The 12,958-nt window shown below is 36.1% G+C and overlaps 1 protein-coding gene across 5 annotated transcripts in view; it reads left to right on the top strand.

The window, feature by feature from the left end:
- HOOK3 (hook microtubule tethering protein 3) overlaps positions 1-12,958 on the top strand; it is an 85,358-nt gene that overhangs the window by 17,394 nt on the left and 55,006 nt on the right. For 4 of the 5 annotated variants that reach the window (XM_063181291.1, XM_063181293.1, XM_063181292.1 and 1 more), the window contains exon 3: positions 5,876-5,948. In XM_063181291.1, coding sequence (XP_063037361.1) covers positions 5,876-5,948 — 73 coding nt within the window. Of the gene's footprint in view, positions 1-5,875; positions 5,949-11,812; positions 11,909-12,958 lie in introns of all 5 variants that reach the window. The other variant, XM_063181294.1, reaches the window with a different exon arrangement.

Genomic DNA, 12,958 nt, shown 5'->3' with positions numbered 1-12,958 from the left:
ATAAGAGGTGTAACAGAAGATTAGTCTAATGGATTTTTGAAGTAGAAACCAGGGATTGTAGAATAGCCAAATATTTTCTCTTTCCCTGGACATGATAGTGGAATATAGGTCAAATATAAGGATCAGCATTTGTGTAGCTGACTCGAAAACTAATCAGGAGCATGTTGGCAAAGCCATTTTAAATATTCTTTCTTGAAAATAAACCCAAATTCAACACTGTTGGTCCTTTGAACAAAGACAACAGGAAGACTACTTCACTGCGAGTTAGGGCATGTTCAACAATGCGAAGCAAGTCTAGAGCAGGCTTTTTTGCCTTTTTCTTTTTATATTAGCAACACGGGTTCCCCCTCTGCCCCAAGAAAGATAATAATATAGAATACAGTTTTTGCAGAAAGACAGCTGTATGCTTAAGGTTACTTGGAAAAGTCTTGCAGTAATGTTAAATAGCAAGGAGCAAGCCTGAAAGCATCAGGTCACTGCAAACATATCATTTGCAGTGAAAACTTGAATAGTTGCATTTGACATAAAAATCTCTCCAAAAGTTAATCTTCAAAGGAAAAATGTGTTGTTTTGACTGTAGACACAACTTAAATGCCATTACTCTTATTCTATTGAGAAGGATAAACCACTGTTTTTGTAATTTTCCAAGGAAGAAAAAAAACCAGGTGTTTCTAGTCTAGGTGCTTGTTAAAGGTTCGTTTAAGTGTGTGTTCTTTGAGCCTTTACCTGATTAGGTAAAGGTAGGGAGGGGAAGGTTCTGGCAACTTTGTGTGAATCAGGATTTTACTATAGTAAATTAATTAATGTTTTAAAATTTTAAAGAGCAAATTAATATATCCAGTAAAGAAGAGCATTGATGAAAATTTAAAGGTGTTGGAGTGGACTAATGTTCTGGATATAGTTCCAGATAGGGGAGTAAGGATAGCATTTCTTCCAAAAAATTAAAGGTTTAATAGTGAGTTCTATTATTTCTATTTTTTTTCCTTACATCTGCCTTCTTAGGAAAAGTCCACTGGTACTTATGAGGGTGGGAGATAGTAGGTCATGATGAGGAGCAGTTTTTGAGAGATCCCTGGCTCAGGAAGTTAGTTGTTTTAGACAAAATTTGCATAAAACAGAACTGTAGGATTTAGTCAGAAAAAGAAAGAAAAGAGGAAAGAGAAGAGGAAGAACATTGCTTGCTCATCAGCTGACAAAAGCCAGCTGTGCCTTGTACCAAGTGGAGGGGGCTGACAGTTTCTTCTATGGTTCTTAATTTTTCGTACATCATGCTTAATATTTTTTACATTCACAGTAGCAGCCCATTTGTAGGTAAGACATCAAAACAGATGCAGCAGAATTTTCTTTAACAAAACTGCTGGAATAAGCTGTGAGAAGAAAAGGTTGCAGAGGAAATTACTGACACCTTCAGAAGGTTTTTGCTATTGATGTAGTGTGTGACAGCAAATACCAGAAACATGTTCTATGTAACCAAGCATGAAAATTTTGCTTGCAGTCTCAGCTGTTAAAAAACAGGTGCTGTCAAATTCCTGAGGACATTTTCTTCCTTTATATCATTAAAACTTTATCTTTGAATTTCAGCTAAAAATACCATTTAATGTAATTCTCTAGTGCTAACTGTGTTATCTTGGAGGAAGAAACTCAGCCTATGTTTTAGTTTAACTTTTGTGTATTATTCTGTAAGATTCATTGTTTCTATTCAGATGTGGTAATCCCTCTGACTAGCATTGATATGAAGTACAGTAAGAAGAAATGCCTGTACACTTTCAGTGTTGATGATTATTTTAAAGAATGTTGTACTGCAGGAGTAAAGAGTGGAAGCAAAATAAAATGTTTGATTTTTTATGAGTAGACTGTTGGCCTAAAGTTGTAGCTTATGCTGGTACGAGTGCCATAGCTTGCTTCTGAATCACATCCTTTTTTTTTTTTTATAGCTTGCAATGATTTTACTTATGTTTTCACTGTCCACTGATATCCCTGTAATAGCAGGATTTCCTGTTTTAAAATTTTCCTTTCATCCCACTCTGGAGACTGTTTAGTGCCAGGTGTCCCTCTTGTTTTGATTCTTTCTTCCTCTGTCATACTGGCCTTGGTAAATGTAAGAATTTGTATATATTTTCTTCTGTCATCTCTGCATTGTGCCCCTCTCAGTGAATTATTCATTTGTTCTATTATACATTGCAACACAATGTATGCATTTTGACACATGCAAAACACAAAAGCCATGCTTTTGTATATCACTGAGGGAGGGAAATTTTTTGTAAACACATTTTTTGATGCAGCTTACTGTACCACTGTTATAATGAGTAATCATCATGAGTTATACTACATGCTCTGTGGGTTGGTTTTCTTTAGAAGAGTATTTCTGTCTCTTGGCATCTGTGATGGAGAGAGATGATTGCTTAAATAAAGGAAAATTTGCATACAAAATAAGATGGAGATGGTATAAATAAGCACTGCTGAAAACATCACATGAAGTGATAGAGCATTAGCAACAGCATAAGTATCTTCTGCTCTGAAGAAAAGTCCCAGTTATCTGCAGTACTACTGAGGTAGTAGGCAGCAATCAACTGATACACAAATACCTTTCTAATCCTCAAAGTTAGCCAGTTTGGGTCTAGGCTCAGGAACTTAGTGAATTCAAAATACTTAGTTCATGTATGAGTTGTCTCATGGCAATGAAGATGCTCCAGTTAATTTTCTAATAGTATAGCTGCTCACTTCTCAGCCACACATTTTTGTATTTGCTTAGGTGGTGCTTTTTCAAACACTGTAAGAAGAATGCTGTTGCTTCTAAATGAAATGGCCTAAGATGACCTGAATTTGATTGAATTATGGTTCCCAGAAATATAGCAAAAGGAGACTTTTTTGCAGCAAGGGCTGTGAATGATCTAACATCTGGAAACCCCTTTTTAAAAGTATGTTTAGAAGTAACTGTGGAAAAATTTCAGGTTTGATTTCCAATAGTTTGTTATATAGAGAGAGCATTGCAGTTGTTACTAGTAATGAACTTCAATGAGACTTTTGAAGAGAAAGAAAATTATAATGGTGATGAGGTTGAGGAAAGGATGATCATTCTAGATTTGATTAGTGTTGATACCCAACCTTTTGCTTTTCTGCTTATTGTGTTCCTGGCAAAGTGTTTTTGCAGTGTGTTATTAATTATTGTGTAACCTGTATGACGCTTCTCTAAAAAAACTGTTGGTGCTACTTTGACCATTGTTACATGATACTGATTTCAACTGGATTGCTTATCAGCTGCTGGACCCTTGGATGCTTCCATGAGGTTTGTATACATACAAATGAAAAAGCAAATGGATCTGTGGAAGAGGACTACCACAGTGAGTTTAGATGTATTTCTCAGGGACCTTCCTTAAGTATGTCTGATGATGTATATCAGGGTTTAGGTAGCCTATGACTTTCATCAGAACTGTAAAAGACAATTGCTGATCCCTGTGTTCCTTTTATTACAGTAGTAGCTGAGAAAAGCTGCTTAGTTTCTGCTGAATTTCAGGCTTTCAGAGTGAAGTAAGATGGACCTAACTCTGAAGTCTTGTTAGCGTTCCTCAGCTGATTCGCTTACTGGTGCTGTTATTGTTGAAAACTGGATCTTCAATATCTGCTACCCAGTCTGTCCAAATATAATTTTGCTTATGGGATGTTGTTTATACCTGCTCATGTTGTTTCCTAGAACCATGAAAATGGTATGTCAAGGATTGATATATTTATGGCACTACAGCCTTGAAGCAGCTAAAGATGTTAGTGGCCAAGTGCAACCCTTAAAATTTTAAGATTCCTTAAGGAAGCCCTGTTGTTTTTTTTTTTTTTTTATGAGGAAGCACTGGTCATACCTGCTTAATCTCTCAGCTGCATAAATACTTTATAATTGTGAGTCTCTTGTTAAGCTAGCTTATTTGTGTATCGGCAATTCTCAGAAGACCTATTTGACAGTCATTAGCGTATTTTTTGAACCACACACCTAAAATGGATTTGAACTGTCGTTCTTTTCATTAGTGTCCAGATGATTTTGTTGTGATTGGGTGGAAATTAGGCAAATGAAGGATTTTTAATTAAGGCTTTTTGCAAGGAGAGCTATTTGTTTCATGTAAAAGCTGAATGTAAACTTTTTTCATGTGTCAGAGATCTTACATGTACTTGAATCAATGTCATTCTTAAGTTTACCTGTCTTCTTGTGGCGGAGAGGCCATTTGAAAGCTATTTGAAAATATATATTTCAAAACCAGTGATAGTCTGGATAAGACATTACTTTTCTATTTTGTAATTTAAGCTTCTGTCATCTATGCTAGAACTGTACTGTTTTTGAATGGAAGTAATTTGGAGTCATCAACTTAACTAGTAATTAAAGCTGTTCTTCCAGATATATGTTTGCAGGTGCAATGACAAGGAAACGAAATATGCTGTAATCTTCACCAGAGTCTGTAACAAAGTGTGAAAAAATAGCAATGAAAATGTGTCAGTAGAGAAACATTGCTATTTATGATCTTCCTCCATTGCTGTGTATTGTAGTTGCAGTACAGCTTGCAGACTTTAATGCATGGTGAAGACGCTGTGGAGAAGATGAAACACAGCATGTACTGTGCATCAGATGCAAAGTGTGGCTGCAAAGTTTGTGCTCTAATAAAAGTTCTGATGTAGTTGCTGGTTTACAGTATATATGATACGGATGTTATTTGACTCTCCAGGCATATTCAGAGTTCTCTTGAAATTTTGCCATAAGATCTCATGGCGCCTTGCCCTTGAAAAAAGAAATCAGTCCAGAACACTTCTATGTGTAGAAGGTGCAGCAGTAAATCTAATAAGTAATCAGTGGCAAATGCAGCAGTCCAGAAAATAGAGTACTTCACCTGAAACTGTAACACAAACACTTAAGAGCATTTTGCTAACAATAAAAAGGTGGTTTTTTCATTCTGGCTGTATTGACTTCATATGTTGGATGAAATAGAAACCTTTCCTTGTGTTTTCCTACTCCTTTAAAACCAGTTATATATAGTACATTATTTCTTCTTAATTCTGATCATAGCATTTTCAAAATTCCCTATAATAAAGGGAAAATTTGAATTGAGCAGTAGAAAATGTTAGCCTTTTAGATGATCTTTGAGTTTGGTAGCAGGAGAGAGAATCTCAGGAGGTGTCTTGAAGAAGCAGCTTGTGGAAGATGCTTTGAGAAAAATTAATAGGAAGAAGTTATGCATAGAAATAGTTCTTTGTTCTTTTTCTTGATTGCCTTGTCAAAAGTGCAGAGAATAGAAAAGCTTCTAAGGAAGGGTGTTCACAAAAAGATTTGTGTAGGGTTACTGTGAAAAGAGGATTTAAAAAACTGATAGTGTTTGGTAGATCAAATAGTGAAGTGTGTTCTTAGGCATAAAAACTTCAGTGATGTTTCCTAGCTCTTCTCACTCTATCAAGACAGCATGTGTATTGTTTAGTTTCAGGCTTTTATTTTAGCAGCTGAATAGTTGTAAGCAGTGTGCAATGGTAGGGATGCATAATGTGTGGAAAAGTAATAATTTTTAATATTTTTAAGAAATGCAAGTAAATATTGCTGCAACACCAAAGAAGTTAAGAGGTAGGACTTATGGAGGGAAAACTGGCAAAATGCATTCAAAATACAAAGATGCTTCCTCAAAAGCATAAGCTCCTCATGGCACACAGATGAACCTGTGCTGTCAATAGGGTGAAAGTTCTTAGAAAAATGAGTAGTAACAGGTTTCTGAACTACTGCATTCAGGCCATGTGTCAGATGCAAGAGGTAGTCATTTAAATTAACTCAAACCTGAGATGGGAGCTTAATGATGAATGCGTACTCAAAATTTCTGTAATTGTGTTTTTAATAAATGCACTTTTTATTTTTCAGAGATCCAGCTTATTTTGATGAAAATTGGCTGAACAGAATCAAAACAGAAGTGGGAGATAATTGGAGGCTAAAGGTATTTGACTTACTTTGCGTGTCTGTGAGTCTGTATTTCAGTACTTAATACAATATTGTGTCTAAATATTCTCACATTTCTGGATTAGGATCTTGCTTTATAGATAGCATTTTGAATTTTGTATCGTTTTAATTACACTTGCTTTTTTTAATGTTGTATTGTCCTGCACAATTTTAGCAAAGACATTTTGAATTTGTGAACAGGTTTTTAACGATTTAAAAGGAAAATATTCAAGTAAATGTTATACATTAATTACCTTTTGTTTTTCAAATATTGAATGAGAGATTTTTTTTTTTAATGTACAGTGTGAAAGCAGCTTTTAAAAAAGCAGCTTTTTTGAGAAACAACTGCCTAAAAATAGGAACATAAACAATATGTTTAAAGAAAAATGGCAACATGTTGCTTCCTTTTACTTTGTCAGCTCTGCAGAGCTACTGAGTTTTAAGGGAGGAAGTCATGTTTTTTCTGTGTTTCTACTCAGGATGATTTTTAATCACAGTCTGTTTGCTGGGTTGTTTGTATCACTTGGCATTCTAGCACTTCTCTGCAAACCTGAAGGAAACAGAATTTTCAAGAACTATGAATGAGGAATATTTTGCTTTAGAATGTGAAAAACACAGTCTCACATGCAGATGTTAGTGTAGTTTTTGAGTAGTTTTCTTCAGTGAATGATCTATGTGCTTTTTTAAATTTCCATTTTCAGCCTGACTAATTTGGGGGAAGAAAAATAGTTAAGAATTTACTGTTAGTTCTTGTTTCCTGTAAAACCATTTTGTTCCAGCCACCAAAACTCATTCTGAGCATCTGGGGAAGGACTAAAACTGTGAAATGCTGTAGTACTTACAGGCTTCTCTACATCAATTTCTGAATTGCAGGGACACTCAGAGACAGAATGCTGCCTGAAACAACAAAAAAGATGGAGCACACCACTGCTGTTTATGTTTTGACTTGACCAGGAAACATGTATCAGCATAGTTTCTGCTGTCTGACCAGCTCTGTGAAGTCTGGAATGTTTTAGAGTGTTTTGTCTACCAGGGCTGCCAGCAAAAAGTGAGGGTACATTGATGAGGATATATTGAGTGATTGCTGAATAAGAGACATCATCCCTAAAAAACATTTAGGACTCCTTTGGCGTCTGTTGAATGTAGAGCACTTAATTTATATTAACTTCTCAAAGAATTGTATGGAATTGCAAGCGAACAGCTGGATACAAGATCTTACTTTTCTGTAAAATATTTTTTGGGTTTTTCCCCTAAGGAATATTGAAATCTTGGCTGTTAAATGTGGAGGATAACAAACTGAGAACTGTTGGTTATATTAGCATTTCAGCTGATTGAATGTGGAGCAGCAGCTTCTATAACTATCTTATGGAGTTTGAGGAATAAATATTTTATTTTTATGTCTTGCACTAATTTGGCAGATGTAAAAAAGAAACACCTTCCTAGTAGATGTGAAAAAAAAAAAAGCTGAGCAATCTAGTAACTTCCTTATGTGACTTAGGTTGGCAAAACATCAGGTCAAATTTCAGTTTCTTGCTGATGTCATTCCATCTTGTTTTTCAAGTGTCCATGTGAAGAACAACTAAAGACTGATTTTTTTGTTGTGTTTTGTTTAAGAAGTACGTATAATTCGGCTTTTTGTATACATTTTTATAGACCACTTCCCTTTTCATGAAGATTCTAAAAGGCACATGTGTGATACTTCAACTCTTGTTTTTTAATCTGTAAGTGATCTTATACCTTGCCAACTGTTCTTTATGTGAGTAAACATTATTAGTAGTCTAGTTTTCCAAATGTCTATCATCCAGTCCTTCATTTAAAGTCTGGCTTGTAGGAACACTTCAATCTGTGCATTTCTATGAATAGAATTGTTCAGCTTGGAAAAGACTTAAGATCAAGTTAACTCTACTAGGTCCACACTAAACGATGTGCTGAGCTCCACATGTACACTTCTTTTAAATGCTTTCAGGGATAGTAACTCGGCTGTTTCCCTGGGCAGCCTTTTCCAATGCTTGACAAAGCCTTTGGTGAAGAAATTTTTCATAATTCCCAATTTTAACTCCTCATGGGCCATTTCCTCTTGTCCTGTCACTTGCTTACTGGGAGAAGAGACTGACCCCCACCTCACTACAATCTCCTTTTAGAAATATATTCATTACTGGATTTAAGATGTGGGCATCATATTTGCATGATTCTAGAGTATATCTTTCCCTTTGTACATTAGGAAGTGCCATGAGAAGTGATAATTGAATTATCTCATGTGTTGTGGTAATGAGCTACATAATTTTCTTGTTGCTAAACATGGTCACTCTTTGATGCCATCAGAACCATCTGGTGTAACAGTCATCACTTGTATAAACTCTTGGTATCATGAACCACATAAAGGAGCTGGTCTAGAAGGGGAAATACAGAAAGACAATATAAATGTAATGTGTAGGAAGTTTTGTGAAACAGTGGGGGCTGGTAGAGATTAGTGTAGGTCTTGTACAGCCCACCTAACCACTGTTCATGGAAGTACTCCGAAAATGATAGAATCATAGAGTTGTTAAGTTTGGGAAACACCTTTAAGATTGAGTCCAGCTATCAACCTAGCACCACCACTGTGTTCACCGCAACCCATTATGTCACCAAGTGGCATATCTGCCCATTTTTTAACACTTCCATGGGCAATGACTCTATTATTTTGCTAGGCAGTGTGTTCCAATGCTCTACAACACTTTCTGTGAAAATCTTTTACCTAACATTTAGCCTAAAACTTATCTGATGCCACTTGAGACAGTTTCTCATTGTTCTGTCACTTGTTACCTGAGAACAAGGGAGAAGGTAATGAGTGGTGTAATTGTTAATTTTGAATTGTGTGTTGTCCTCTTTGGAGAAGAAGCAAGAACATAAGGCTGAGATTTTTTTGGGGAGGAGGCGGGAGGGAGATGCACAGGTTTGGTTAGTTTGGTTTTTTTAGCATTTTGCTTTCTAATAACTGCAATGTTTTTGCTGTTGCTATACCATTTGAAAAAAAACTCGCTGGGATGTTTTTAAATTCTTGGTTACAGGGCAGGTTGCCGGACTTGAGAAATTGAGCAATGCACAGGAGAGAAAAAGGGAAATGCTAAAACTTGGGGAGCTTGGAAAATAGAAACTATTCAGCAAGCATTATGGTTCTTAGAGTTAACCATATCTTTGTCTACTCTACTGTATTTAATAGAGAAATGTTATTTCACCAGGGTTAAAATTTCACGCTTGTAGCATACATCAATGTACGTAGTAGTGTGTGTTTTCCCTTGGGCAACAAAAAGACTTTTCACTGCTGCCTTTGCAATTTTATGCTGGTTTACAAAAATAAAAAAGCAAAGCCATTAACTTCTTCCTCATGTACAATGAACACTTCTATGTAGTCCAGATTTAAATTGTATTTCATGACTGAGGAAGATGACATCTGGAACATAAAACACATACTGAAAGTGAAAAGCAGCTTAGAAAATAATTTGGTTGCCAAAATTTTTCAGGGATAAAATTCCCTAATCAAGGAAATCACTGATTTATTCATGTGCATCAGTTTTGGGCAATTACAGAATAAACTGTTGACTCTTTGAGGCATGGCATAAAAGCCCCCCTTTCTCTCCTATCTTTTTTCATTCAGTGTGGAAAGCTTAGGAAGGAAAGGAAACACATTGTTCAGCTTGATTTTCTTTGAACTTTTCATTTTGGCATTCAGACAGCATCAATTTGAAGTACAGTTTTATTAGTGTTTATAGTAGCTGTTGCAGTGTAGCAAGCTGTGTTAGTCTTGGGAACCTTCACTACCTAGTCTTTCTCTGGGTTACACCTCTCATCAGTGATGAGAGACATTGCTGCAGAATGCAATTTAAATCAAAAACCGTATGCCTGTGAGAGTGGTAGAAACAATGAACGCAGGTGCTCCCCGTCCTTCTTGGTGTGTGCGCACACACACCCCCACATGCCCCTGCCCACCTACCTACCCCCCACCCCACCTGTTAACTGCAAATGGATAAAAATGTACCATAATGAGATATCCAAAACTTATTGGTTAAGAATTCCCACACCACTTGAAAGCATGTGCTAGCAGCATTTCTAGAGGTTATGCAAGATTTAAAATTAAAAAAAAGAAAAGCCAATTTACACAGAGCCTCCAGCACAAACAGGGTTTCAGTCATACATGTGATATAACGGTAATGCAAAAGTGGAGATTGGCTGCCATAATGTTGGAGAAAAAACAGGAAGTTAGATAACCCATGCTCTCTTTTTGTCAACAATCACAAGCTTAAGGGCATTTTCTATTGCCCACGTCACTGGCTTTTCCCTTTGTTATTCAACTATGTTAGTAAAGAGAGAAATCTAGACAGACTGCACTTACAAACCTGAGATTGGAAACAGTAAACAAGTTGTAATTAATAAAGATTTTATATGACAAGTGAGAATAAAGAAAAGCAGGAGAAAAACCAGGTAACCACTAAGTCTTATGGTGTTGGCAGATCACATGATCTCTGCTTTCATACCAGTCAGTTTATCAAGTTAATGTTGTGTCATAAGGGTCAGTGTCATACTGAGCACATGTGGTACTGTACTAAGCCAAGCTGGCTGTTAACAGGGAGGTTAATGATATTTTAACATAGGGAACACCCACACAGATCTGGTGTGGATATTAGTGAAATTTAGGTGTTCAAAGGACTGAGAATATTGAGGTTTCATCATTATTCTCAGATGGTAAAGAGATGGAAAATTGATAGAGATTTGTCTAGAAATACTTACTGATCCATCTATTGTGCATTAGATGCAACAGATTTCTGAGGTGAAACAAAGCAACAAATTTCTAGGTGAAATAAAGCATAGTTGTTACTTTTTTTACCCCAGTAAACTTCACATCTTTTCCAGCAGAAGTATGGCTGTAGGGGAATGAATGTTAAAGTTGTTGGGAGGGTAGCATGTATATTTTCATGGAAAAGCCAGAACTCATGTTGCTGATGCAAGCAAATAAGCTTCCCATGTGGTCATGGGCTGACATCTGAACAATGATTTAATATTTTATAGTCATAATCTGTATTGACAATTCTGCCTATTGTGGTCTGGCATTATATAATTTAATGGTCATTGTTAACTACAGTTAGGTTTTCTTATGTGCTTAAGAAAGTGAAAAGTAATTCTGAACAACTGTCGCCTCTGTGACCTAGAATTCTGATCTAATTGATTGTCTTTTAACACTTTCTTAGGCTGTTGTTGGTTTTCATTTAGCTGCTTGAGGTCCTCATTTCATATGCTTTGACGTCATAAATGTTGCTGGAACTACTCAGTTCAATTTCAAAGTACAAAATATTAGTGGTAGTTTCCCTGTGATGTTCGTCTCTCTGCCAGGGACAGTAAAACCATCTAAGTTTATTAACCGCAAGCAAGTTAGGAAAAAATTGCGAGCTGTCTGAGTAATACTGAAAATCATGGTTAAGTTTAAGTCAGTCTTAGTCTTAAAATAAGTATAAAGAAGCTGCTTTAACCTCACAATTGTCTGGTTGTGTACCAAATACAAAGATGGTACAGTTAATTCTTAAAAGCAAGGTACCCTGGTACTGTTGATTGGCAGTGGGGTGAAATAGGATGGCAAAGATTTCTTTTTCAGTTTATGTGCTGTTCTCTTGTTTCAAGGATGCTGCCCTATAAGCTCTTTTTCATTATGAATTTTGATCAATATTGGCTTTGTTTCAGTGTCTCAACTCCACGCACTATGAAAGTTACATAGCAGAAGGTGGCTCTTTGTGTTTAAGGAATTTTAATTCAAAAATGCTTACAAGGAGAAGGGGAAAGAGGTATTTCACAGGTTTCCAGTTGGTTTCTCAATTTTTTGGGATTATGTTCAAGTTCAAGGTTCCTCACAAATGTTCTCATCGGTAAACTGGACTTAAATTCTGCAACATGGCCCTTGCGTTTCCATGGCTCTTTCTGCAGCAGATTCAGGTAAATTATAAACCAGAAGATTTTAGTTAATCAAGTTTGAAAATAATATTCCAATCAATGCAGTATTCTTTGCGATGATTTGATATGAAAGTAATTTTCTTAATTTCTTTAAATTCTTAAATCTGTTGCAGATTTTGGTTATGATTATGCATTGCCTTTGAGAGGTAGTCTTGGTTGCTGACACCTAGGAAATAGTTGCAGCTCTTACAGAACCATGTTGTGTGTAATAGTACAGGAAAAGTATGTGCTTTGGTGTAGAAAGTGTAAATTGTCTGTTATGCCATTTTGGGAGTGACAAGAAATGTTCTCATATACATGCTATAATGTAGCGTCTCCAGTTCTAGTTTGTCAGGATATTTGATGTGTCACCTTTCAGGTCCAAATGAACTTTTGTTTCTTGTATGACTTAAAATTCAGTGATTATGGAGACAGTCAGAATGTTCCTATATCTTAATAAGGAATCAACTTATGACACTTCTTTCCAAAAGAGAGTAGATTAATAGGAGTCAGGTAATCAGATTATCATTTTGATTTTCTTGGCAAAAATCTTCTAGTGTGTGTATCCTGTTTCTTTCTTGACTCTGGAATTTACTTTCATCACCTCATTTTATTTGTTGACCATATTGAAGTGTTGTGTTTGTCCCTGAATTTCAGTATCATGTTTCTTAACAACCATCAGGTCGTTTGAAAGGTAAATAATTTCTGTTGGTGGACAGAGTCTCCTAACTGGATATTTCTGGAATGCAGTCAAGAGTATAAAATTTATGGTGGGCTTCAAAGGCATTTAAAACTTGCGAGGTTTTGCTCTCCCTTCATTGCAGTTCCACAGTTTGCTGCTGTGGCTGCTGCTGTCAGCGAGAGAACTTTGTGAATCCTGTTTATATCAGTTTTAGTCTTTGCAGATTCTGTTTAAACTTCAGTCATACAATCATTGAGGTTGGTAAAGATCCTTAAGATCATAGAATCCAACCATGAACTGCCAAGTCCACCAATGAGTAATGTCTCAGTGTACCACATCTACACAGCTCTTTGCACACCACAAGGATAGTG

Source organism: Melospiza melodia, chromosome Z (genome assembly GCF_035770615.1).
Source record: "Melospiza melodia melodia isolate bMelMel2 chromosome Z, bMelMel2.pri, whole genome shotgun sequence".
Taxonomy (NCBI): Eukaryota; Metazoa; Chordata; class Aves; order Passeriformes; family Passerellidae; genus Melospiza; species Melospiza melodia.
Note: the sequence above shows the minus strand (reverse complement) of the source record. Positions and strands in the feature narration are given on the sequence as shown.